The sequence below is a fragment of the Manis javanica genome, chromosome 4 (genome assembly GCF_040802235.1).
Source record: "Manis javanica isolate MJ-LG chromosome 4, MJ_LKY, whole genome shotgun sequence".
Lineage (NCBI taxonomy): Eukaryota > Metazoa > Chordata > Mammalia > Pholidota > Manidae > Manis > Manis javanica.
The window spans coordinates 6,841,246-6,868,259 of NC_133159.1; the positions used below are offsets into that span (position 1 = coordinate 6,841,246).

The window sequence follows — 27,014 nt, forward strand, 5'->3', positions numbered from 1 at the left end:
CAATCTAATTATACCTTCCCTAGATGGGTCTGAAACATGAACCTGATAAAGAAGTAGGAGAGAATCATGCCACATGACCTTCTCTGCTGGCTTTGAAGATTAAGGAAAGGGGCCAACAAGCCAGGGAATGTGGGAGCCTCTAGAAGCTGGAAATGGCCCTCAGCTGACAGCCAGCAAGGGAACAGGGATCTCAGTCCTAAAACCACAGCAAATTGAATTCTGCCAATATCCAAATGAGCAAGAAAAAGGCTTCCCTTGCGAGGAACACAGCCCCTTGGTTTTAGCCAGACCGACCCATTGCAGACTTCTGACCAACTGGACTCTTAAGATAATACACTTGCATTGTTTAAGCCACTAAATGGTGGGAAAAGAAAGCCAAAACATAGCTATATTATGAAGCCAGTCTTTACAAAAAATAAGAGAGAGCTGAGCTTCCTTGTGCCTGGGGATGAAAAGATCTACTCGTGGCTGAAAATCCACAACACCTGTTCCCCCTCCCCCCTGAAATGCAAGGAGTGAACCAGTAGAGCTGACTTAGTGAGTGGTTCTGAAAATAGAAACTGAAACATGATTTTATTTCTAACTCCACAGACATCTCTTGTGAGTCATTCATCTCTCTGGGTCACTCTTGCCATGTCTATGAAGCCGGCGGAGTTAACCCTGACTTCTGCCTACCCCACAGTTTAGGAAGATGAAAAAAAATCAGCTTCACAAAGAGGTCTCCTTCCTTTGGCTTCCTTCGGACGGGCTGGGCACATCTGGGCCCTGGTGCTGGGGCCTGGGGTGTCTGGGAGCTGCTGTTAGCACAGGCATGGGAAAAGCTTCAGGGAAGCAAGTGCGCAGAAGCCAATCACAAGGCTCAGATGGACAAGGTTTTAGCTTTTTGGTTTTGGGGGGCAGTACTTTCACACCTGGATGAGACCAAATTATTTTCATGATGGAAAGAAAGCAAAGCAATAGTCCAGGTCAGGCTAGAAGGTAAAGTCAGGACAAGAATTAAAGCAGGGCTAAAAGTGAGGGAGGAGGCAGAGAAATGAGACCATCTCAGCGATGTGTGTAGGGGGAGGTACCAGTCGAGAGAACGGTTGGGAAATCCCAGGCTCATTTCACATCACTCCACACACACCACCCCACTGACACCTAGGTGGACACAGGTGTTTCCTTAGCACGCTGGTTACAACGGACTTAGTTTTGGGATATGCGTCAAGGTAACCGAAGATCACCCTTGTGATGGCTGTATACGGGTCTGGGAAACATCCCCTCGGCTCATACCAGTCTCTAGGCACCTGCCTTCCGCCGTCTGTGTCTCCTTCAGCTGCAGTTTACATAGTTGTGTGAGTGCAAGGTGTACCCAGGGTCACAGAATACAGAAGGGCTTTTGGCAAAGAGTCCTGGCATTGCCCGATGTGAGTTTGGCCGGGCCCCTGTCCTAGACCCTCCTGCTCACTTACCGCTGCGAAGGCAGCCCAGCCCCTACCTGGGTCATTGACCCTCTGCCCAGGTCCTACCCAGTATAGCTCAAATCCTTCCTGAGGCCTGGCAGGCCCCCCAGAGGGCTCCTGGCCTTGGTGACAGTGGAGCCCAGCCCCCCTCAGCTCCCCAGCCTTCCTGGAATCCTCTTGCCCAACATCCTGTGTGGTAATCACGCCTGTTGGCTCTACTTAGTCCTGCTGGCAACTGCCAAGTTTCCTCTGCTAGTTTAGGACACTTCTACCTCTAATGGAACCGCCAGGAACTGAAGAACTGCTACGAGTTCTCCGTCCCCCGTCCGAATCGCATGTTGGTGGGGGGGTCCAATATTTTCATGAATTCTCCCATCTCTGGGGTGGGAGGAAGGTGAGTTTGGAGATGGGGCAGAGCTATGATGCTCTAGGAGTAGGAGGGGAGATCTACGTCCAGGAGGTGGTCCTGCGGGGCCCGGCTGGCCAGTGCAGCAGTGCTCCTGCCTAGTTAACCTGTCACTTAGGGTCCGCTGAGAAGCGGGAGGGAGCAGCTGCTTCTCTGATGGCTGGGGCCCTCTGGGGACACTGACGGCACGGTAGGGCTGGGAGAAGAGTGGGCATGAGGCTGCTGCAGGGTGAGGGTCAGATACTGCGTTATAACGGTGAGGAGAGGGGCAGAGGCTGGTGCATCCTCCACTGAGTGCCGAGAGGCAGCTGACCACGCTCATTTCTACACCTCGCCCTCACCTCCAGAAAGCCTCATTCCCATTTGTGGGTAAAATCGAAACATTTACAGAATTTCTCGCCTGGCTTTGGTTCATCTGCATATCAACAGGTGTTCAGAGGTGTAAACAAGTAGGCTTTAGTTTGCATCTTTCCTCAGGGGTGGAGAAGTTCATCTCCACATCAATGGGTGATTACCTGGGTAACAGAGGGCTTATCTGTACCTGAGATGGGGCGGGGGGGCGGTGTGGTTGCTGCTTGAGCGGAGAAGACCGTCTGGGACTGCAGTTTGAGAGCAATAAACGGGTTTTAAACTTTATTTCTCCCTTTGACTGATTTTGGTTGTTAGAGGTATTTTACCCCGGAATTTCCTTTCCCTGGACTTACACCATTCACTGTTTTTCTAATAAAGCCACACAGGTTCAAGCTACTGTTTACCGACCACTTACTTAATCACAGGCCAGAACCCCCTGAGGCAGATATTCCCATTGTCCCCATCCTACAGATAGAGAAACTGAGTCACAGGTTAGTGTCTTCAGGGTCACAGAGGTGTTAGGTGGAGATGTGAAGCTTTCTGGCGGAGGCATGGCAACAGCATGCTCTCGGACCCCTAAGTCACTACTTCTGGATATGAAATATAAACCACGCTGCTTGTTCCACTGATGAAGAAAGGCGAGGCTGGGGGAGGTCAGGTAACTTGTTCCAGGTCCTACAACTTGTGCCAGATTCTGGGAAGGAGCCAGCAATTTGGCTTCCAGACCTCCTCCACGACACAACCACGTCCCATGGCCATTCGCCTGTCTCAGAAAGCAGCCCTCCGAGACACAGCGGGACTCTGGGCGGAAAGAACGGCTGAGGACCGGAGGGGAGGCGGGCTCCTTGCCCGCCCACTTCGCCCTGGAGTCCAGGCCCTCCACGCGAACCAAGGAATCATTCGGGAGGTCCCGTCTCCGCCCCACACCGCCGGCCACTCAGAGACAGGGGGCGTGGTTTCGCCTGCGCCTCCGCCTCCGCCGCGCGCCCCTGGCCCGGCTCCACTGCGCGCGCGCCCTGGCTCGGGGCCGCACGGCCGCGCGCCGAGGCCGCGGTGGTCTGGGGCTCAGGCCGGCGGGTCCGCGGGGCTGCGGGATCCCGACGCGTCTCGAGTTGGGCAGGGAAGGGCGGCGGGGCGGGAGTTGACCTCGCGCCTTCCGCGCTCGCCTCCCTCGGCTCCGCAGGCGAGCGCCGAGCACGCACCCGGCGCGCGGCCGCGCCTGCGTAAGAGGATGAGCGGGGCCCCAGCCCGGCCCGAGCCCGGCCCGCCGCGCGCACCGCGCCGCCGCCGACGTCCCGCGGAGGAGCTGCCGGCCCGGACGGGTGCCACGAAGTAAGCTGCGTCCCCGCTTGCTCTCCGGCGCCTCTGCGCACGGGCGTATTTATAGGCGGACGGCGGCTGCGCGCTCGCGCTGGGCCGAACCAGAGGGCAGCGGGCCGGCAGGCCGCGCGCGGCTGTGGAGCCCTCGGGCGTTCCGTTGGGAAGAGTCGCCTCAGCCACCCCCCGGCCGCCGGCGGTAGCGCCACCCGAGGCGGGAGCCAGAGCCCGCCGGGACTCCCCGCCAGCGCCCCCTGTGCTTAAGACAAACCCGCTGTTCGCGTCCCCGCGGAGGCCCCGGCGCGGCCGCTGTGCGCGGCGGGGCGGCCGGACCGAGCGGCCGGGGGCGTCCCTCTTCCTAGGCTTTCTGGAATTCCGTTCCGTGAGACGAGGAACGCGGCGCCTTTTTTCGGGCATCAGTTTAGTCTTGGGCATTAGCCCGCAGGTTTCAAACAGCGTTTCCAGTACGCCCAGCCAGTGAATGGCTTCCCAGAGGTAAACCTGTCCGGATCCCTGCGAAGCAGCTCACTCAAACTTCAGCGTTTAGCCGGAAATGAAAAGTTCTGCAGAAATCATGAACCTGAATTCCTTGCCCGCACATTCCCGCCCCTCCCACCAGGCCTGTGGCTCATAAATAGTAGCAAACGAGGGAAAACTTGGCGTAGAGGGGGCATATTTTAAATTATATTCTACATCCTCTGCAGTGATGCGTGGCTGATAGAATTTTTGATGAACTCAGTAGAATTTTGAGGCTGATCATTTGATGTTTGCCATGAACAGACAGCCCGTTTTGCAGACAGTATTTTTTTGTGTGACTTTTCTTTAGGGTAAACGACTACTCAGCAAATGACCACGCTTGGCAAACGTTCAAGTTACTGTCATCCAAAGACAAGTTTGCTAAGTTACGCTTAGAGTCGGGTGGTTTTAGGCCCCCTAGGTTTCTCGCATTTAAAAGAAACTGTTGAATCTGTGAGCAAACAAATGGAAACCAAAAGTACCTTCCGCCCGCTGTGGCCTAGCCACTCGTCAGTATTGATGGACTCTGAACGAGCAGATTGTCATGGCTTGTTGCCAAGCCTCACCATGGATTGTGCCAGCCCCTAGCCCAGGGGCAGAGCAGGAAGTCTGGTTTTGCCTTTTGCTGCCCTGAGTTTGGAGCCAGGTGGCTGTTGGTCTGGGAGAGCTCTGATCACCATCGCCTCCCCAAGTGATTTCACAGCCATGAACCAGGGTTTTTTGGCCAGATGTTAAAATGAGGTAAATGATCCCCAGTTTAGAGCTGGGGGAAAAGCCTAGTGCTATACAGAGTTAGAGGTGTACTCCACTCCCGGGTTCTTTGGGCCAGATTATAAACCTGACAAAGTCCAGGATGGGTGCTATCTTAGCATAATAGTCCTTGGATTTTTCATCAGTATGACTAGAAGTTCGCAAAGCTTTTGATGAGCTGCTCCTTGGCATTTTCTCTGTTGTGGGATGGTTAATTGGTTTTGCAGCAGTTCCAAGAAGCTGGCAAGAAAAGTCCTTTTACTCAGTGCTGTTGGTTTAATGATGGAAGCTAACATTTCTTGGGTGCTTACATTTGACAAGCATTGTGCCAAGTGCTTCATATGGATTTTCTCATTTTGTGCTTCTTAGCGACTTGTTTTCCCACTCTGCGGTTGAGGTACAGAGGTTAAATTACTTGTGTAAGGTCACACAGCTACTAAGTGGCAAAACAAAGATTTGTACCCTTAACCACTTCTCCAGAAACTAGCCCCCTGGGGGCCTTCCAGGTTTGACAAAGCAACTCAGACTTAAACAGAATGTCTTCATGACTTTCTCAGAAGGAAGGTGAGTGAACCACTGTTAGGCAAAGTGGACAGGTGAGGCCGAGGCCATTTACAGTATTCAGTGTTCAGGGCAACTTGACCTTTGAGAGCAGAACTGCCTACCAGCTTTGGTAGCTTAGCTGGTGAGAGAAATAACTTCCCTGCTCAAACCTTTGTTGTCACAGTCTTTTAGAGGAGCAGAATCAGTGTTCACATGAATATGGTGTTTTAAATTTTGTCATTTGGGGTGTAGTCACACATTCACAGGTAGGTGGGAGGTAGGTGCTGAAGCCAGACTGTTCAGATAGTATCCCCACTGAGCTGCCTGACATTCTTCAGTAAGTCATTTTACCTCCTTGTACCTTAGTTTCCTCTTGACTCATTCTAAAGGTGGGGATAATAATGGTCCTCCTTTGTAAATTGTGGCAGGGATTAAAAGGTAGGATGCATGTGAAGCTCTCAGCCTAGTATTTGACATATAAATATAAATATCTCTTTTACTATTAATAGTATTGTTGCAAGTATTAAGCTGCTGCTAATGTGTGCTGTGTCACAGTACCTAAGTCACCACTAGAGATAATTCCTTTGTGCCAGCATTCAAATACAGGTGGTTCATACTCAGGTGACAGTGGTCTTGTGCAATGGGATTCATTTGTTCATTCAGCAAATATTTATAGTGCACCCACTGTGTGCCAGGCCCTGTTTTGGATACTGGAGATAGGCAGGGAACAAAACACAGAAACCCCTGTCCCCACTGGCACCTACATTCTTGAGGGGAGGGGTGACAATAAAATTAATATACTTATCACATACGGTATATTAGAACGTGATCTGCACTACAGAGAGAAATAAAGCAGGGGATGATGTTGGGAAGGGAGGTTTACAGCTTAACACAGAGTCAGCTGAGAAAGCCTCAGGAGAAAGTGACATTTTGGCAAAGAACTAAAGTTAGTGAGGCGTGAACCATGTGGACATCTTCAGGGAAAAGTAGGTCAGGTCGGAGAAGAACAAGTGTAAAGGTCCTGAGGCAGGAGGATGAGTGGCTGGAGCCTAGAGAGGGGCAGAGTAGTAACAGAAAGATCAGGGAGGTCAGTGGTGGGAGGCGAGAGTGTGTAGCCACTACAGGCCATCCGAATGACACGATCTTCCCAGTGCTATAAAATACACCCTGATGGCTTTGTCCAGGCAAAGATAAAAACGGGAGGCCACTTAGGTGGTTCCTGTGGCAATCCAGACAGCGTTGTTGGTGGCTGGGACCAGAGTGGAATGGTAGAAGGTGGTCAGGAGTTGTATTCTAGATAAATTCTGATCATAGGGTAGGATTTGCTGACAGATCGGATGACCCGAAGGTGTCTGGCCTGAGCCCCTGGAAGGACAGAGCTGCCATTTACTGAGGATGGAGAAATCTGCATTTGGAGCAGGTTAAGGGATAAGTCAGTTCAGTTTTGAACATGGTAAACATCCATCAGATGGTGTCAGAGTGGCAGTTGATTGCCTGGGTGTGGAGTTGAGGGGAAAGTCTAGACTGGAAATAAAGGCAGTGGTGTTCTGGTAAATGTTTGCTAACTGACTCTGCAGGGGTGGGGGTTGGTGGAGAGCCTAATTTATAGTATTGGCCAATACCTGTGGTGTAACAGGTCCCACCTTGGCCAGTTTAAGCACACCATTATAGAATATCTTCATCTTACAGATAAAATAGATATAAATAATATCAAGAGTAGAGTTAATAGTAAAATATACTAACATAATTAGCAAATGATGAGTTTTGAGTATTCATTACTTTTGTTTTTAATAAATTTATTTGGTTATAAGTTTAGGAAATTTGGCTTTTAATAAGTGGCTGTGTTTAATAACTGGTTAGAAAAACTCCTGAAAATTTAGCAATTGTATCTTGTGCACAGGTGTGCGGTGGCTCCAGCACACGATTTGGGTCACAGAGATGCAAAATTGATACCTAAGAAGGTGATGGAAGAAGGATTCTCTTGAGATTAGAGAAGAAAGAGGGCGCAGAACCTAATTTTGCAGTTTTTGCCCCCAGTCTAGCCCTGAGTGGGGACAAATACAGATCACATTCATTGAGGAAAGGTTTGACTTGCACCTGCGAGGCTGTTTGGCACAAATGGGCTGGATATAGAAGGACCGGGTGCAGGAAAAATTCTTGAGTTGGTGTTTGTAGAAGGCCCTGGGCCCATCCCCTTGTAGTTTAGTTAAAAATTATCTTTTGTTTTATTCCCCCACATTCTTTTGAAAATTGCAAGTCCATGGGCTGTGATTTGAAGAAAAGTGCACTCCTTCCAGCTGACAAACAAAAGGTAAAGGTCAAAGGTGTGGATGTGGCCTTGGGAAAGGGAGCAGCCACTGACCGGTACCTCCCGCCCATTGTCTGCCGGGAATACTGGGTCAGAGCTGCCCCCCTACAGTTTATCAGAAGCTGCCCTGCAGGAGCACCAGCAGACCAGGGGCTGGTGGGGTGCAGCTACCTGGTGCTCCGCACATCTGTCTCTCACTAGGGCAGAAACAAAGATTGGAACTGTGGTTCTGATCCTATTCCTCTGGCTGGCCAAGTCTGTATTCACAGCTTTGGGGATGTTAGCAGAGCCGTACTTTAAAAGGTGAGTCTCCCAGGAAGCCTGGTAGGAACCCCTCAGACCAGAGTTCAGGGCATTGGAGGTGCCCTGGACTAGAGCCACGTACCCAGGCCCTCCTGACTCTTAAGACGAGCCTGTCAGAGCACTTCCCTCAAGGGGGCCCCCAGCCCCACAATACCATATTGGTGTATATAGTGTGTTTCTGTCAAATACCTTGAACAATAATTGTTGTTAATGAAATTGAATCCTCCACACACTTAAGTTACAGCTTTTCTAACAGTTTTGTCTTAACTTCAGGATAACTTAGTTACCAGCTCATTGCTTCATGGTTTAATCCCATTGTTCAGGCCCCGATGCACTGTTCTAAGGCTCTAAGCACTTCACAGCCCTTATAGAAAGGTGGAGGCATCTCTGCAGTCACAGAGTGGTTATCTCCTTTCCTTGGAAAACACAGGATTTAGGGGCAACATTGTAGAGATGCTTTAGCTTGTTCTCTTCATTTCACAGCTGAGGAAACAGAGGCCCAGCCAGGTAAGTGACTTGTTCAGGATTTTGTGGTTGTGTAGCAGCAGGACCTGGAGAAGAATCACTGCGTATTCCAGTTCACAATCTAATATGCTGTCCTTCCTGCCCTAGAGCTTCTCAAACTCCAGAAAGCATTTTGTTTGTTTGTATGTTTGTTTATCAAAAAAAGAAGCGACCGATAGCAGTATCAGCCACTGAAATACCATTTCCATGCTTTTTGGGGTTAACTTACAGTGTGTACCTTTAGAAGATTTATTTTACAGCCCATTCCTCTCCAAGCAAGGAAGGAGGCAGGAGGAAGGGCTGTAGAAAAACTTGCAGAAGTAGGACCTTGCAGCACAAGAGGGGTTCAAACCGCAGGTGGTAGGGCCACCGGGTTTCCCTGTTAGCCGGCACCCTGTTCTTGACTTTATGTGATTGGGCTTCTCTGAGCCTGTTTGTTTCCCCCTTGGGGCAACAGGGAAGATAACCATAAGAGTCACGGCCTTCCTGCTCTCAGAGTGGGGTATAAGGACTAGTCCCCGGGGTGTTATGTAAATACCAGGGCTTATTGTCCAGTGCTGTCTGCAGGGCTGGGCTCTGTAGCCCCTGAGATGAGGGAACTGCACAGTTTTCCTAACTACAGTGGCACTATGCCACCCCTGCAGGCCAGGGATCATTTATATTCAGTTAACCTAATTAGCTAACATTTGTATAAGGTTTTGGTCACACACTACCACCTCAGCTAAACTCACTTAGTTTGGTGGTATTAGTCCCCCCATTTTATAGATGAGGAAATGTGGACCCAGACTGACTGGGTAAAACTTAATTGAGCCGCACAGCTGGGAGAAGGCCTTGGGCCCAGGTCCTCTGACCCAAAGGCCATCTTGCTGCACTTGACTGAGGACACTGTCTCACACAGGGACTGGGGCCTCAGACTTTGTGACTCAACAGTCTGCAGTCTTCTCCGGTGGGGGTAGAGCGGCTGGCCCTTGGGCTCCCTCACCTGCCCAACCAGGCGCGCTCTGGTTCTTGAGTGCCTCCCTTCTACTGGTACGTACAGAGCCCTGGCCACCAGGATGCAATCAAAAGCTCTGAAATGCAGCTTGCCAGCTGGCGGCTCCTCCTTCTCCAGGCTGTCCTCTGGGCTTCAGATTTCATGCTATTTCTCTCCCGCACTGACCTTGCAGCTTTTCCTTCCCTCCAGACAGGAGCAGTTGCCAGTTGAGAAAGAAAGGTTTGCAGGGCCCAAGGACAGGGATTGCAAAGCAGGAGAAGGAAGTAGCATGGCCCCGAGGTCCATGTAGATTTGGGGGTGAGTGCAGACAAAGGGAAAGTGGAGGAGGAAGGCTGGGAGGGAGGCCCCTCCAGAGGTGCCTCGATCCTCCACTTAAAGGTCCAATAATGGAAGTGCCTGGCACCCCATAGGTTCTGGTGCATACACTGGTGTTTGATCCTCAGCTTGGTTTAGCCGCTAGTTGGAGCCATCTTGGTGATGGATCTTGAGAGAAATGAGGAAGAGGCGAAGGGACAAGTGAGAGGAGGGGGTCTGATGTTGAGTCAGTGGGCAGCTCTGGATGTAGAGGATGACACAGGGATGTAGGAAGGTGAGCTGGCTATTCTGTAGGATCTTTTATAAATTCCTGTTATCTCTTTAAACCTTAATTTCCCTATCTGTATAACCGGATTATAACCTCATTGTTGAGGATTTTCTTAATCCTTTATCTGATTATGCTTGTCATGTAATAGGTGCTAAATCAGTGGTTCCTCCTTTAATACTCCCATGCCTCAGGCTGGGCCTCATTCCCCCATGTATTTCTGAGAGCCAGCTTGCTGACCCCAGTTCTTCCCTCCTTACTGCCTTCCATCTATCCCTCAAAGCATTGGCCGTGCTGGGAAATTGGAGGATTGGAGTGAGAATTGAGCATGGTAAGCTCTACAACCCTGGTCAGAGCAGAAGCCAGAGAAAGTGAACCTACTGGTGCACCTGTGGCGGGTCTGAAGCCTCTCACCTTTCATACACATCCCCTGCTTCAGTTTAGGCTGAAAACCAGCCAAGAGTTAGGTTTACCTTGGGGAGGCTGCAACATACAATTGCTGCACATCCGCTCAGGAGCCGGAGAGCTTGGTGCCTCTCCAGCTCCTCCACTTTCCCACCTGGAACCTTCACCTACCTGAACCTCAGCTTTTCTATCTGCAAAAGGGATTTACCAGAGTACCCACTCCACTCTTGGCACTTTTCAGGGTTCTTGTCTGTATTCAATGAGATGGAATGCACATAAGTACCCAGTTCAGCGATTGATTGGCACATGCTAGCATTCAGTGTTTGCTCTTAATTGATATCCCATAATAATAGCTACCACTTATATAGTGCTTAATAGATGGTAAGTGATAACTATAAAATTAGGCACTAATTTTATAAATATTAACTCATTTCTACCCTTTAACACCCTATGAAGTATTTAGGCCCTGCTGCTGCCCCATTTCAGGGGAGGAAGCTGGATAGGTTAAATGTCTAAGGTCATACAGTGAGCAGGGAGTTGAGCTAGGATTCAGTCAGTTGGTTTCAGAGTCTGTTTCCAGTCAGTGTGCTGTAGCAATTCCTAGTAAGCATGCTGTGCCTGGAGCAGAGAGAGGTGAGGGGTGAGCCTAGCTTCTCACAGCGCCAGCCGTCCTCTAGGGGCTGCTGCCATTGCTGAGCTCCTCTGGTGGTCCCCGTGACCCTTGCTCAGGGAGTAGCCTGGCCTTGTTCATAGGCAGACAGCCTGTGGGCGTCCCTGGAGGCTTGTGTCATTTTCCCAAGCTCCTGCAGCCAACTGGCCCATCTCTAGCAGGTGGCCTACCACCTTCTGGGCAGAGTCGCTGTTTACAGAGCAGGCTCCCTACCCACCTGAGTCTTGGTACAGAAGCCAAGCTGCTAAAGAGGGAGGGAGAAGCTGTGGCCTGTAACATTTTCCCAAGAAACATGTGGCTGTTTGTTGCAAGGCAGGAAATGTTTGATAGCCTAGAAGTCTGTTGCTCCCCCTATTACTGCTGCCTAAGCCATGTCTGATCCTTCCTTGTTCCTTGTCTGTCTTACCCATGCCCAGGCACCCAGGCTTTTGGAAGATGCTCACAGTGGCAGTGTGCATGGCCCTTCTCAGCTGCCTGCAGGCCCAGGAGCTCCAGGGACATGTGACCATAATCCTGCTGGGAGCAACTGGCGACCTGGCGAAAAAATACTTGTGGCAGGGACTGTTTAATCTGTACCTAGATGAGTCAGTGAAGGGCTACAGTTTTAGCTTTAATGGAGGTGCCCTGACACCCACCAAGCAGGGCCAAGAGCACGTGGCCAAAGTCCTGGAGTCCCTCTCCTGTCCCAAGGACGTGGCGCCTGATCGCTGTGCTGAACTCAAGGACCAGTTCCAGCGACTGAGCCAGTACCGCTGCGTGAAGACAAGTGAGGACTATCTGGCTCTGAACAAGGACATTGAGGCACAGGTCCAACACAGTGGCGTCCGGGAGATTGGCAGAATCTTCTACTTCTCGGTGCCGCCCTATGCCTATGTAGACATTGCCCGCAATATCAACAGCAGCTGCCGTCCAGGCCAAGACACCTGGCTGCGGATTGTCCTTGAGAAGCCCTTTGGCCATGACCTCCTCTCAGCCCAACAGCTGGCCGCACAACTTGGGAGCTTTTTCCACGAGGAGGAGATGTACCGAGTGGACCATTACCTGGGCAAGCAGGTGAGCTTCAGCTAGGATCCTGCCAGGGTTGGGCTCGGGTAACCTGGGCATAGGTATTCTCCATCAGCATTGCTAACTGTGGAATCAGGCCTGAAGGTATTGTGAAATCTGGGTCCTCACAGTTGTCTTGAAGGTGGGCAGGAGGTGAGAGGGCAAAGGAAAAGTGGGCAGCAGGGGCAAAACTGCATGGCCCTTGTCCATGTGTCCATCCAGGGTCTGGGCCCTGCATCCTCTACAAAGGTGGCCCTGAGACTCTGGTGTCTAGAACCGGGCTTCCAGTTGGACATGCTGTGGGAATTAGAATTAACCACTTTATTCCACACCCATCTGCCTTTTTCCCTTATCTTTTTGTTCTTAAGTTCTGATCTGAGGCAGAAGGCTGGTAACAAGATCTTAATACTAAGTAGGACCCTAGGTCCACAGGGTCTCAGCCAGGCCCTGTGGCAGCGTGTGGAGCTGACCTCCCAGGTGATGGAAGGCAGCTGACCAGTTCACTCTGGACATGCCCGTGGAGCCCTTTCGGGACATCTGTCCCCAGAGGCCACCAGAGAGCACACCAGCCCTTGTGTCTGTGGGGCTGGCAGGGCTGGGGAGCCCAGGGCTGTGTGGATGGGCACCACAGTCATCTGGGACAGAGGCAGCACTTTCTATCCAGCCTGTCTGGAGTTGCAGTACTCCCAAAGAGTGGTCCTCAGACCAGTGCCTGTCCTAATGAGGTTTTCCCTTGATTATGGGAAAATTAGGCAAAAATATTGAATGTATTCAATTTGAAGCTTTTCTTGCTCCATTTTTGGTGTTAAAATATGTATCTTTTATTAAATGTTGATGGTAATAGAAGATAGATGATCTTCAGTATTTTCTTTCTTGGCAAAATTACAAAGGTGACCTCCAGTAACCCTGTGGAGGTCACTTAAAATGGTTTGGCATCCCTGCCAGGCTGTGAAGCCCTGAAGTCCAGGGACTCTTGCTCCAGAGCATCTTCTCTGAGCAGGCAGTAGAGAGGTTTGGGGCCCTTATTTGGAGTCAGGATTTCTTTGTTCTGAGAAGAACCTGCAGAGCAACCGGTCTCCTTCCCTGGCAGGTCGTGGCTCAGATCCTGCCTTTCCGAGACCAGAACCACAAGGCTTTGGATGGCCTCTGGAACCGGCACCACGTGGAGCGGGTGGAGATCATCATGAAGGAGACAGTGGATGCAGCAGGTGCGTGAGTGCCCCTGCGCCCCGTGGCTCCTCGGCCTCCACCTGCCCTGTGTCTGGTGAGGTGTTGGGCCCGGGACTGGAGGTATTGCGCAGCCTCCACGCCTCAGCTGGTGCTTCCCAGAGGGACCGTGCTAAATCCCAGGGTGCCTGTAGGCAAACTGACGGACTGGTCACTGCTGCCCTGAGTTAAGTAAATCTGGCCCAGCTGCTAAAACAGTTGGCAAGCAATAAACACTGGGAGTTAAGCCAAGTTTTACGTGCGTGTGGTGGACACCAAGCTGCACGAGAGGCCACCTCAGACTTTTGACCCTGTCCAGGCAGCCCCTCTGCCTCAGTGCTTCCTGTCCCCTCCTCACCTTCTAGTCCTTCTTGTTTGCTTGTTCTCAGCTCAGTTACCAACTTCCCGGGGAGACTTTGCTGACCGTCTTGATGAGGGCCACCCCCGCTGCACTCTCGGAGTGCCGTGCCTCCCTTCACAACCCCTCCAACCTTTTCCTTGTCTTATCCTGCCCAGGCTGCCTCTCCCACTGGACTGTAGGTTCTGGGCCACCTGCCCACTGACATCCAGCACATACCTTGGAAGTGCTGAACAAATACCGAATTAATGAGCAGCGCTGACCTGGGAGTCAGGACACCTGAGTGCCAGGCCTCCCGTGCCTTCTCCCAGGTGACCGCAGCATGTCTCTCCCATGACCTGTGAGGTGAGCAGGTCAAGCAGGTGACAGGCCCCTTGGCGCTCTGGTATTCTGGGATTTCATCAGTTTTTGAGCATTGATCTGATTTTGTTCAAAGCATTGACTCTTACCCATAATAATAAAAGCTAATTTTTACTGTGTCCAGACCCCTCCAGCAGCCATGTGAGATGGGTGCTACTATCAGCCTCCATGCATAGATGAGGCTGGGGGGCATGTGCAAGGTCATGCAGCAGTAAGTGCCGGGGCTGGCCCTGCTGTGTCCCTTGCCCAGGCTGTGCACTACTGCCCCTGGTGCATCCTGCGACTGCTCTCTGCAGCTGGGCAGGAGTGCCCCGGCTGCCATCTGCACTCGACAGGGAGTGCCTGGATGGAGGGCAGGCCCCCATGCCCCTCAGGCCAGGGTGGGGAACCAGCTCTGTCTTTCTCTGTACCTTTTCCTCTTTTTCTTCCTCTTTTCCTTGGTCACTCTCTTCAGCTTTCTCTCCTTTTCCCTTGGGATGTGTATCAGTGCTGGGAGCTCTGTGCAGGGGCTGTGGTGACAGAGAAGTACGAGACCCAGCTTCTGCCCCCTGATACCTCACAGATTCACTGGGGGGGATAACAAATCCAGACAAACTCCGAAATGAGTGGGGCCAGCAGGAGGTGCTGGGGTGCCGGGGGAGTGATGGGCTCTAGCCTCCAGGCCTCAAAGGGTACTTGCTGTCCCTGAGGGGAGCTGGGCTTCTCCGATCTGGAGCCCATATTGGAAAAGAGGTCCCCTCCCCATTGCAGTGAGCCTTTGTGGGTCTTGGGGAGCCACCCAACCCTTCCCGATTTCCCCTCCTGTCCTCCTCAGCAAGGGCTGAGGCCATGGCTTTCCTCCTTGTGCCTGCATGTGTCCAGTGTCCTGGCAGGCTGAGTGTCCACCGTTGCCCTTGCTTCGTCTGCAGAGATGAACTTCAGATGGTGCTGAGGGCCTGGGGCAGAACGGGAAGGTGCCAGTGCCACGCCTGCAGCAGGGGCTGCTGGTGGGTCGAGGACACCAGAGCTCCCTCCTCCCTGTTCCTGGCAATTCCTGTGCCCACCCTGGGCTGGTGAAGGGCTGTGATGTCTGGGGTTGCCAGTTGGCACTATTGCCTCATTTTTTTCAGCCCTCCCGCCCCATTTCCTTCTTGGTATCTGATGTCACTTGCAGGTTTCTTTGCAGGAGCCCTATGGAGCCAGGGACCAGGCAGACTGAAGTCCTGCTCATCCTAGTAAAGGTATTTGTGGGCTGTGAAGAGAGGAGAGCAGAAGGCAGGACGGAAGAGCAGGAAGAATCTGGGCTCAAAGGGCAATACAGCTGCCAAGGGCTGGGAGGGGCACCGTGCCTCTGCCTTCAGGGCTGCTGGGGGGACGAAAGGACAGGCCCAGCTGCCTGCAGGGTGTGGGTTTTGGTGGGGGGGTCTCACTGCTGCCAAGCCCCAGAGCACGGTGCTTTTTCACTCTGCTGGGCTCTGTGCCCTCAGTGCAGTGGCAAGTAGGGACACAGAGCAGGGCAGACCGTGGGGGACCCACTAGCCCCGAGGGTCTGCAGCCACAGGGGCCACAGCTCACTGTCTTTACAGAAGCTGCTGCAGGACTGCAGCTGTCTGGGGGTTGGGTCTCCCCGTTGGCCTGTTCACTTGCCAGGCGCATAGACCGGCCCTGCTCCATCCCAGTGTATTGTGGGGTGGCTTTCTGCTATTGTGCTCGTCCCCATAGCAAGTGGGGCCTCCGGACATGGGCCCTTCGGTAACAGAGTGAGTTCTCTCTATCCTCTCTCACTCTCCTGGGTCTTGGAGACCCAGAAGGACAAACATTCTCTGCATCCCAAAAAAGTGGCCTAGTGCAGCTCCAGTGGCCCAAGCAGTGATCTTAGCTGTCCCCTCCGGGTCCTGCTTTGGGGCCTGTCCCTCGGGGACCCCTGTAGACTCTAGTTCAGGCTGGAGAGAGGACAGGCACTGTGGACCCTGCAGCCACCCCACCAGGGCCAGGAAGCCCTGTGCCCAGTGCATCAGGGCCTTGGCTGTGCCCTCTTTGCGGGGCAAGCAGCAGGAGGAAAGACTGCCCTCCCTCTGGAGGTCACAGCACTTTGCTGTAGCTGGTGAGCTTGGTGGGCACACTGCCGCAGCGGGGCCGCAGCCAGCTGGAAGCTTTCCAGGCAGGAGTCAGAGCCCAGCAGTCCCACAGGTCAGCAGAAGGTCAGAGGGCTGTAGGCATTCTTTTTCCACTCCATCCCCCACCCCTAACTTTGGGCCTGCTCCTCTCCTGCTGTTGGGCAGCCCTTGCTGACTTCTGTGCAGGGATGCCCCCGAGTGCCCCAGCTCCAGGTAGCAGCCAAGACTGCCCCTGATTGCTGGGAAGGGAGGCGGCTGCAAGCCAGGCCTGGGAGCTTTCCTGGTCCTCACTGCTGCTGGCCCTGTAAGGTCGTTGGGGTTCTCCACCCCCACTCACACCCACGCGGTTGGAGGCCTGCTTCCCCAGCTCCCTCCCTCCGCTGCTAGGTGAGCGGTTCTTTCTTTCTTTGCCATGGCCTCTGGCCCAGAGGAGTCTGCTGCAGAGTCAAGGCTGCTGTGGAGGCCAGAGGGAGAGACCGCAAAGGGGAGAGGCGAGAAAGAGACATCGTGCTGCGGCCCCAGCACTAGCACCCCTCTGCCCTCCCCAGGCTCCCCTCTGGAGAGTCGCCGCCCAGTGAGTCCCTGAGGGCCATACAGGGAGTGGCCTCGGCTGGGCTCCTGGCCTGTGTGTGCAGGTGGCCCCTGCTGACCCCCGTAGCTGCTGGAGAAGGCTCTGCTAGAGGGAGGGCCGTGTCACTAGTGGACTAAGGCTCAGTGCTGAGGCCAGGCTGCCCTTCCTTCTGGGAGGGCTGGAGTGTGAGCAGGTCCTTGGCTCCCTAGGACCGGAGCTTCTAACCGCTGCGTCCCCAGCCTGAGTCTGTCCAGGCCCTCCGCAGTTGGCCTGCCTACCAGGATGTGCTCTAGCCAACTCCCTGCTGCCCTAGTTTCCCCTCTGCGTGGAGGGTTTTATTTTTCTTTTTTTGGGCAGGAGGAAGGAGGGAGACGTCTGAGGACAGTGGAGTTGTAAGAAGACAGTGCATGTTGACCTCTATGGGTTGGAGTGACCGACCAGTGCCTCTTGCAGAGGGACCAAGGCAGCCAGGGTCCTCCCAGGTGCACACCAGCTGTCCTGCCTTCCAGCCTGATACCCCCGAGGGGGCTGGGAGCTCGCTCAGCAGGCCAGGCTCACCTTCTGCAGGGCTGTCTGCAAGGTGAGCCCAGGGCAGCTGCCTGGCCTCCTGATGGCAGGGAGCGCAGGCCAGCCAGCAGGCCCACTGTCTCCTTGGCCCGTTTTTCTTTTTAGTGGTCCCAGAAGGTATTGGTAGGGACTGTTGCTAGCTATTAGCTTTTTTGTTTTTAAATCTGTTTTTGCTGGGAAAAATCCGGATCTTCCACAATGTGGAGGCAGTGGGGATGGGGTTTTTGGCCTCCGTTCTGAAGGCTGCAACCTTCAGCACAATCTCTATATAATGACAATAACCCATTACTTCTCTTGGGGTTTTAAGGATTAAATCAGGTAACATAAAGAAATACTTACAAATAGAAATACTTACTTCCAAGCTGGCAAGGAGGGGAAGCAGTAATTCTCAGCCTCTGCGAGCTCCCTGTGACTCACATGTGACTTGTGGTGGGTTATATAAAGACCCCAGATTGGTCTCTAATACTCCCTTATGTCATCCTTCACTTAGTAATCTCTCTTCCTCCTACATATAAGCACACTTAAATTTCCATGTATCAACAATCTGCAGAATATGCCTTTTTGGAGCTATTTCTGTTCAATTCAGTTTCTACCATAGAATATGAATTGCCCTATGATTAGGCATTTTGGTTGTTTTCAGTTTTTGCTGTTTCAAATAGTGTATTGCCAGCTTTTTAAAAAATTAAGGTATAATTCACATACCATAAAACTTACCCTTTAGAAGTGTACAGTTCAGTAGTTTTTAATATTCACAAAGTTGCACAACCACTCTCTAATGCTAGAACATTTATTAGCATTTAAAAGATATTTTTCCTTTAAGGATACTTACGAGGTGGAATTACTAGGCCAAAGGGTAAAAGCGACTTTCTCACTGTTATTACATCTGCTCAGACTGCTTTCCAGAAAAGCCGCAACAGCCATGTGCATACATGGGGGCGTCCCTGCAGCTCTGCCAACACCGGGCATTGTTCTTGCTGGTGGGGGAGGTGTGTAGCAGCTGTTTCAAGTGCCCAGCGTCTGCCTGCCATGGGATGCTACCCAATAAGCTTTTGTGGGGCAAAGCAGTGGGGTTCCCCTGTTTGTGATCTTGGATAAGCTCAGGACTTGAACAGTTTGGAAGCCAAGTTTATGAGGGTCTTTCTTCTACTTGTCCCACCTGATTGTGCTTTTTTTCTCTCCTTCATACGTGAGTGGGCTTTTCACCCTCATCTTTCAGTCGAGGAAAGGGTACAAGGAGTCAGTCTAGATCATTTTCAGGAGAGATCAGTCCACAATAACCAGTGGGGCACTGTCAGGAGGGCCTGTCTCCCGGCTTCCTGTCCTCGGGGTTAGCTACAGGGCCTCTTCCCCAGGAGGGGCCAGGCCAGGGTTCTGGTCACAGTACTGCAGGACCATCCAGGAAGGGATCACAGTCCACACATCTACAGGCTGTGCTGACTCACCCCTGAAGCTTGAAATTAAGGAATAAAGGAGGCTGCCTTTTACACAGCGGGTAGTAAACCTATGAAATGTATTCTCCCCACAGATTGAGAGAGGATAAAAATAGGAAGAGAGCCCTTTAGGGATCTGCAAAACTAATGAATAGTAAGCAGCTAACAGGGCTTTTAAGGGCTCTGCTGTGTTTTCTCCATCAGAAAATAATTTGTTCTCAAAGTTTTAACTATACTCTTTGTAGTCTTAAATCTACTATAATTCATTGATTCTAAGACACATTTTTTTCATATTTGAACATCTCTGAAGTTTGGTTTACCATTGATGGAGTGACATAGCTGGCAGCCCCTTTCTTTCTTAGTGGTCATAAAATAACAGTGCATTCCCCATCACTGGCATTTTCGTTTTGATGAAATCCAGCATTCATTGCCTTTCCAGGCCGTAGTCTCATACCTCCAAGCTGCCTTTTAGACATTTCCACTGGATGTCTTATCACCACTTCAGACTCAGCAGATTTAAAACTTGAACCACCATCACATTTTTCTCATGAAATCAGCTATTTTTTCTAAGTTCTTTATTTCCAAACAGCACCTGTTCTGAGCGGCTTGGCTGGTGACCCTGCTCTCAGCCCCTGTACTAATAGAAATACCAGCCAGCATCATCCCTGCTCTCTGGGTGCCTGGCCCTGCTCCAGACCCGCCTTTGTGCTAATTCATTAATCCCACAGCAGCACCCAGGGAGGTTTGTGACTGTAGCTTTTTTATTTATGAGATGGGGCCACTCACCTGGGGTCATGGTGCTAAAAGAGGGCAGAGCAGGCATTTGAACCTGTGCAGCCTGGGTCCAGAGACCACCTTCCAGGTCTGACTCTGAACTGCCTTTCCCAGATCCAGCCTATCTCCTTGCAGTTTTCACTCATCCACCAAGTGCTGTCTTCCCTTTCAGGTCCCTTCTGTGCTCTGGCCCACGCTACTTCCTTTGACTGCAGCAACCGCCACCTGGTTGATTGCATCACTGCCAGTCCCCCAGCAGCTCATCCTGCAGATCCTAAGTGGCCTGATGCTTCCACAGCGCCTCATTCATGGTTTCTTCCCTGCTCTAACACTTTTTTAAAAAACAGTTTTATTGAGACAAAATTCACATATCAGACAATTGGCCCAGTTAAAGTACACAATCCAGTGTACCAGGTATGTTCACTGAGCTGGGCAGCCATCACCACAGTCCATTTTTGAACATTTTCATCAGCCCCCAAAAGAAGCCCCATTCCCCTTAGCCACCATCATCATCCGCCTTCCCCAGCCCCTCACAACCCTGATCAACTCCCTGTGTCTATGGGCTTTCATATTCTGGACCCGTCATATAAAGGGAATCCTGCACTATGTGATCTTGTGTTGAGCATCTTTCACTTAACATCATGCTTTCAAGGTTCGCCCATGTAGCATGTATCAGTACTTCATTTTTTATATTGTTGAATAATAGTCTATTGTATGGATTATCACATTTTCTTTATCCATTCATTGGCTGATGGACTTTGGGGTTTTTTTCTGTCTCTTGGCTATTGTGAATAATGCTGCTGTGAACATTTGTGTGGACATACGTTTTCATTTCTTTTGGGTACATATGTAGGAGTGAAATAGCTAGATCGTACAGTAACTCTGTTTAACTGGTTGAGGTCAAGAACTTTAGTAGTTCCTTAGACTCCTCAGTCTAGTTTCAAGGCCCGAAAATCTGTTCTCGATTTCTGCCATTCTGAATCACAAACTGGCTGCTCCTGCCAGGCTAGGCCTACCATTGCCATTGGAACTGTGTGTTGGGGCCTCAGTCCTCTGGCTCATGCTGTTCCCCCCAACTAGGATGTGGCCCGGGGCAGAGTCAGCCCACATATATTTCTTTGAGACACATAGCATTAACAAAAATCTGAGTTATTGTGCATATTTAAAAATCAGAAGATTATATCTAATAGTCCAAATTTTTATATTCTCTTTAAAATATTGGAAGATTGGTCAGTCTGGACCCATATTCTTATGAGGTACCAGCTGACTTAAGCTGAGGCATTAACTGTCCTGAGGTACACAAGCCCCACTGGGTATTGGAGTTCCAGACCTTTGACAAAGACCCATCCTTCCAAAGTGCAGCTCAGCTTGCTTTGTCTACCATTATTCTCTGCTTTTGAAAACCACTGTTGCTAACATGCCATCCAGCGTCCACACTTGAGTCTAATGTTCAGTTGAAAGTTTGTTTGAATGGGAATGGTAAGGAAGTTAAAAAGGAAAGTGTTTTGGTGGTAAGAATTGCAGGCTCTGAAGCCAGCTGTCTGGGTTTGAATCTCATGTTTACCCCATTACCAGCTGTGTGACCTTGGGCAAGTTACCTAACTTATCTGAACCTCAGTTTTCTTGCATGTTTAAAGTGACTTAATAGTAGGACCTCCTCATATAACACTACTGTGAGGAGTAAAAGGACTGTATGCATGCATTATTATCATCGTCTTTTTCTTGATGTCTTCTCAGCAACACTAAGAACTTTGAAGACCAGAACACTATGGGGCTGGGAGGGTTCTGGGGATTCAGCCATTGTTTTCTCGGTGGGGGGCACTTTTGGCATTTTGGCTGACAAGGTTGGGCTGGATCGTCCTGCACTGTCGGCGTTTAGCATCCCTGGCCAGAGCTGCACCCTCAAGCTCTGGTTGAGACCAAAAGAGTCAGACTTCTACCACTGAGGACTAGGGCGTGTTCCTACGAGCAGGCTCCTGGTTCCATTTCTTCCCCCCAGCACTTGGGTGCTACCATCAGGCATGGGATATCGGGCTGGATTCAGAGCAGGTTGTTCTGGTCACGGCTGGTGCTGCTCACCGTGCAGCTCTCCTGAGCCGGCACTGTGAGCCTGGTTGGGGTGGGCGGCTGTGGACCCAGGATGGCCTCTGTGGAGGAATGTGCTGAGCCAAGCAGGTCTGAACTAGGAGCCTTTTCTGTTTGTTTTAATATTAACTAGATAAAAAGAATTCTTAAAAAATGTATGTAAGATATCCAGAACAAAGATATAAGAAATACCAATATACCTACAAACCCATTTTTTTAAAAAGAGCTCTATTAACCTCCTTGTAGCCCTCTCCAAATTCTATCCCATTTCCTCTCTCTTACTTTTCCAAATTTTAGGTAGATTATTTGCTTATGTCTCTATTTTTATATGTATGTCTAATTCCCTGAACAATATATTGTTTAATTCTGAGGAGCAGTAATCTGTGGGTGCCTGAGTGTGGGTCTTTCTGTCCCTTTATCCTGCATGCGGGATAATCTGTGCAGGTCTATCTTCTAATAACTGACTCTTAAACTGTTTCTCATCCTTAAAACCCATCTATTGGATTTCTAATTTCAAACTGTATTTTTCATTTATTAAAGTTCTGTTTATCTTGGTCATTCTATATCCTATTTTCAATATTAATTTTTATTTTATCAAAGCAATCATGTTTCTTTCAACATTATTTTATTGAGATTGTTTCATGACGATGTGTGTATATGCATTTTCTCTGCTGTATGGTGTCCCATGATATGACAGTGGCTCTGTGTCAGCTACTAGGAATGGAGCAGTGAGCAGACCAATGAAGGCCCTGCTGTGATGGTTAGTGGGGAAGAGAGAGAAACAGGCATAGAGCTAGTCAGGTAGGCTGGGAAAAGACAGGGCCTCCAGGGCAGCAGGCCAAGGGGTCAGTAAAATCTAGAAGCTGAGACCTGAAGGACAAATAGGAGCTACTGGCTGAAGGAACTGATCCCCTGTTACAGATGGTGCATGCAAAGCCTTGGGTAAATGATTGCTCCTCCTGCCACGATGTCAGGCTTTCTCTGCGTGTGAGACTGTGAATTGGCCTTGGTATTGGCATGGCAGTGGAATATGAACCAACCATGTCAAGTGAGGTGTTGTGCATTTGTACCCTAAGCTTTGATACTATTGGGTGTGCATATTTGAGTCACTGATAGTCAGAGCTCACACTGAGCTGTGGAGGAGGGCGTAGAGTATAGTGTATGGTTCACTGGCTCCAGACCCTGCGCACACTAGGCACTTGGCTTCTCTCTCTAGAAGCCTGGTAATCTGGTAGCTGTGTATGGAGCCCTGTGGGTTTAGCAGGAGGGGCGCGTGCCGAGTCGCAGGCAGCTCTGTGCTGTCACCGCGGGTTCTGCTTTGGGTTGCTTCCTTACCGTCATGGGCACCCTGGCCACCTGCCCACCTGAGGTGTCCACCTGGATGTTTTAAGCTTAAACACACCTAAAACAGAACTCATGGTCTCCCCTCCATTAAACTATTCCTCTCTCCGCCCCCCACCTCTCCTCGGCGCTAGTCCCAGGAGTTGTCTCTGGTCGTCCTTTCTGCCTGTGCTCAGCCCCTGTCAGCAAGTCCAGTCAGTTCTGGCTCCAGAATGAATCCTCCATGCCCTGTAGCTCCTTTCCTGCCACTGCAGTCCCAGCCCCCTCATCTCACCTCTGGGAACCGCGGGGCCGCACGTGTCCACAGCCGCTCCCCCATGTAGGCCAGGGATCTATTCTGAATATGCCTCAGAGTTTGTCTTCTTCTCTTATCCCTCTAGGGGCTTCTTCCGAGAGTAGGAACAGGTGAGCTTCCTTACCTGGTGGTACAAGCCTCTGCTTTCTTGCCTTCTGCCCCTTGCTCACCTCGCCCAGATCCCCGGCAGCCTTGCCTGCCCCTGCCTCATGCCCCTCCTCTGCAGGCCTTCCTCCTCAGCTCTCCAAGGGACCTTCCCAGCTCTTTCTGTAATTTCTTTATTGGGTTTTGCTCTCCATTCCACTGTAAGCTGAAAGCAAGGACCTATCTGTCTCCTCAGCACCCGTGTGCACTTGGTAATGGGGTGGTGGCAGTTGGCCCCATTTAATGGCAGGACGCAGAGAGACTCAGAAGTCAGTGACACCCAGGATCAAACACTAGTAAGCAGTGGTCCCCCTCAGGGTGCTGCAGGATCCTGCAGCACCAGTCCTGCCCACAGATATCCACGGAGGGGCAGGCCAGAGTTCAGGCAGGTGCCTATGAACGCAGTCCAGCCTTTGCTGGGTGCCTTTCCCACCCAGATTCCTGGAAAGGCCAACAGAGTTTGGGCTGGACATGCTGTCCACTCTTCACAACCTTCCCCTCTCCTTCCCCTGCTCAGGCCGCATCAGCTTCTACGACAGGTATGGTGTCATTCGTGATATCCTCCAGAACCACCTGACAGAGGTCCTCACCCTCGTGGCCATGGAGCTGCCCCACAACATCAGCAGCGTGGAATCCGTACTGCAGCACAAGCTTCAGGCCTTCCAGGCACTGCGGGGCCTGCAGAAGGGCAGCGCCGTCCTGGGCCAGTACCAGGCTTACAGCGAGCAAGTGCACAGAGAGCTGCAGAAGCCAGACAGCTTCCGCAGCCTGACACCAACCTTTGCAGGTGGGCTCTGGAGCTGGGCACTGGTGCTGGGCTGCCCACTCCCAGCTGGAGGCAGCTTTCCAAACCCAGATGCCCCTGGGTGTGGGTTGGCAGGGACTGGAGGCAGGATTTTCACCAGGGTGTTCGGGCCTTGGCAAGGGAGGACTTCCCTTGCCTCTCTGGCCTTCTACCAGCCTGATGCAGTAGGCTGCCATTGGCTCCCTCAGGGCGAGGGGCACCCCAGGGCGGCCTCAGTTCAGTTACATCCCTCTCCGAGCTGGGCTCAGACCTGGCTCCCATCCTCTTAGAGCTTATGCCCAGTCTGTAGTGCACTCGTGGCCCCTGCTGCGAGCCTCCTCCCCTGCACACTCCCGCACCTTCTCCCTGCATCTGAGGGCTCCACAACAGGACGGAAGCGCCTGTCTCTCTAGGACCCTTCCCACAGCAGCCAGGAGCCCCCCTGCCCAGCCCCCACCAGGAGATTTCTCTAACATCCAGTTCTCCTTGCTCGGGGACCCTAAGAGGTGCCCCAAGGGAGATGTGTGTCTGGGGCTATTTGTCAAGCACTGACTAGGAAAATAAAGGAAGGGTGAGTGTAGCCAGGCAGGGTGCTCCAAAGGCAGTTTGATGCCCAGAGAGGAAAAGGTAAGGAAGGGGAAGGCAAGGGGGAGGCCAGGGTCCTTTGTGCTGGAGCGTCACCTCCACTGCCACTCCCTCCCCACTGTCCCCCATCTCCTCAGGCGTCCTCGTTCACATGGACAACCTTCGCTGGGAGGGCGTCCCTTTCATCCTGATGTCAGGCAAAGCCTTGGACGAGAGAGTGAGCTACGTCCGGATCCTGTTCAAGAACAGAGCGTATTGTACCCAGAGCGAGAAGCACTGGCTCAAGGGCCAGAGCCGCTGCCTGCCGCAGCAGATCATCTTTAACATCGGATACGGCGAGCTGGGCAGCCCTGCTGTGCTGGTCAGCAGGACCCTGTTCAGGCCCTCCCTGCCTGCTGAGAGCTGGAAGGAAGTGGAGGGTCGGCCCGGGCTCCGCCTTTTTGGCCGCCCCATGTCTGATTTCTATGCTTACAGCCCTGTGAGGGAGCAGGATGCCTACACCGTCCTCATCTCTCGCATCTTCCACCACCAGAAGGACTCCTTTGTCACCACGCAGAACTTGCTGGCCTCCTGGGCCTTCTGGTCCCCCTTGCTGGATAGCCTGGCCAATGAGGTTCCACGCCTCTACCCAGGAGGAACTGAGAATGGGCAACTGCTGGACTTTGAATTCAGGGACACCCAGTTATCCTTCTCCCAGCAGCCACTGGAGCAGCTGGTGCCGGGCCCGGGTTCTGCGCCAAAGCCCAGTGACTTCCAGGCTCTCGGGGCCAAGTACCGAGACAGCCCACTGATCTCGGCCTGGCCAGAGGAGCTGGTTTCTAAGCTGGCCAGTGATATCAAGGCCACAGCCATGCAGGCGGTGCAGCGCTCTGGCGAGTTCCACCTGGCACTCTCGGGTGGCTCAAGCCCCGTAGCCCTGTTCCAGGAGCTGGCCACGGGGCACTATGGCTTCCCCTGGGCCCACACACACCTGTGGCTGGTAGATGAGCGCTGTGTCCCACTCTGGGATCCTGAGTCAAACTTCCAGAGCCTGCAGGCCCACCTCCTGCAGCACATCCGGGTGCCCTACTACAACATCCACCCCATGCCTGTGCACCTACACCAGCGGCTCTGTGCCGAGGAGGACCAGGGCACCCAGATCTATGCCAGGGAGATCTCCGCCCTGGTGACCAACAGCAGCTTTGACCTGGTGCTGCTGGGCATGGGCACTGACGGGCACACAGCCTCCCTCTTCCCACAGTCGCCCAGTGGTCTGGATGGCGAGCAACTGGTCGTGCTGACCAAGAGCCCATCCAGGCCACACAATCGCATGAGCTTCAGCCTACCCCTCATCAACCGGGCCAGGAGGGTGGCGGTCCTGGTCATGGGCAGAATGAAGCGCGAGATCACCATGCTGGTGAGCCGCGTGGGCCATGACCCTCAGAAGTGGCCCATCTCGGGCGTCCAGCCTAGTTCTGGCCAGCTGGTTTGGTACATGGACTATGAGGCGTTCCTGGGGTGATGATGCTCTTGGCCTTGCTCAGGGCTGGGCTTCCTCCCACCTGTCTGCTCCCTGCCCAGCCCTGCCCAGCCCTGCCACTCTCCCTCACGCCCTGGCTCTCCAGAATCTGATGCCTCAGGCTCAGGCCCCTGGAGAGGAAAGGACGAGCCCTCCCCAGCCCCTTTGACCATCCTGCTGCTGTGGCAGGCAGACCCATGCATGCATGTGGAAGTGGAGTTTCTGCTCTGGAGAAGCTTCCAGTCCCGTTAAGCAAGAGAAATATCTACCCCAAGAGAAGTCCTGCAGCAGTTGCATCTGAATGTGACTCAGCACAAAATAAACAGCCAGAAACTCAACTTCTGGAGAAATGCAGTGGCTGAAGTTAATCAGGGAGGTTTCCCAGAGGCAGTGACTCTTGACCTGGCTCCTGTAGAAAGGGGCAGAGAGACAGAGCATAGGTGTCCGCGGGGACTGTGGCCCATGCAAAGCAGGGTGCTGGAAGCTGTCAGGAAACCTCCACTCCCACTTCTCTACCTATCCCCTTCTTCCGGAGCCTCTGACACTCGGCCACCATCCAGTCCTCAGCATGGCCACCACCACATGCTCTGTCTCTGGGTTCCTTTCTTGGTCCCAACACTGGAGGGGCTTCCCATCCCGTTTCTCTGCTGTCCCTCAGTCTCCATTCATGGACGGGTGAAGGCTGATCAGAGTAACACAGCAGCAAATTGACCAGAATGTGAATGGTCCGGGGATCTTGGACTTACCTGGAGCTCCCTTTCTCAGTAGATGACCTCTCTGCGCGGGG

General features: G+C 52.2%; 1 protein-coding gene across 3 annotated transcripts; it reads left to right on the plus strand.

The window, feature by feature from the left end:
* The first annotated feature begins 2,950 nt into the window (after window positions 1-2,950).
* On the plus strand, window positions 2,951-26,565 carry H6PD (hexose-6-phosphate dehydrogenase/glucose 1-dehydrogenase). Of its 3 annotated transcripts, XM_017662085.3 has the most exons (6): window positions 7,759-7,936; window positions 9,339-9,469; window positions 11,506-12,142; window positions 13,224-13,341; window positions 23,878-24,147; window positions 24,867-26,565. In XM_017662085.3, exons 3-6 carry the CDS (start codon window positions 11,525-11,527, stop codon window positions 26,228-26,230), a joined length of 2,370 nt encoding a protein of 789 aa, XP_017517574.3. In that variant the 5' UTR covers window positions 7,759-7,936; window positions 9,339-9,469; window positions 11,506-11,524; the 3' UTR covers window positions 26,231-26,565. The 3 variants fall into 3 exon arrangements, with proteins under 3 accessions (XP_036855486.2, XP_017517574.3, XP_017517573.3); XM_036999591.2 differs by lacking the exons at window positions 7,759-7,936; window positions 9,339-9,469 and adding an exon at window positions 2,951-3,531; XM_017662084.3 differs by lacking the exon at window positions 9,339-9,469.
* The last annotated feature ends 449 nt before the right edge of the window (window positions 26,566-27,014 follow it).

Excerpts from the sequence above, each read along its gene's own strand:
- H6PD (XM_036999591.2), top strand. The coding sequence starts at position 2,951 with ATGGCCATTCGCCTGTCTCAGAAAGCAGCCCTCCGAGACACAGCGGGA. Across the intron at positions 13,342-23,877 it reads GGAGACAGTGGATGCAGCAG|GCCGCATCAGCTTCTACGAC; the intron begins GTGCGTGAGTGC and ends TCCCCTGCTCAG. Across the intron at positions 24,148-24,866 it reads CCTGACACCAACCTTTGCAG|GCGTCCTCGTTCACATGGAC; the intron begins GTGGGCTCTGGA and ends CCATCTCCTCAG.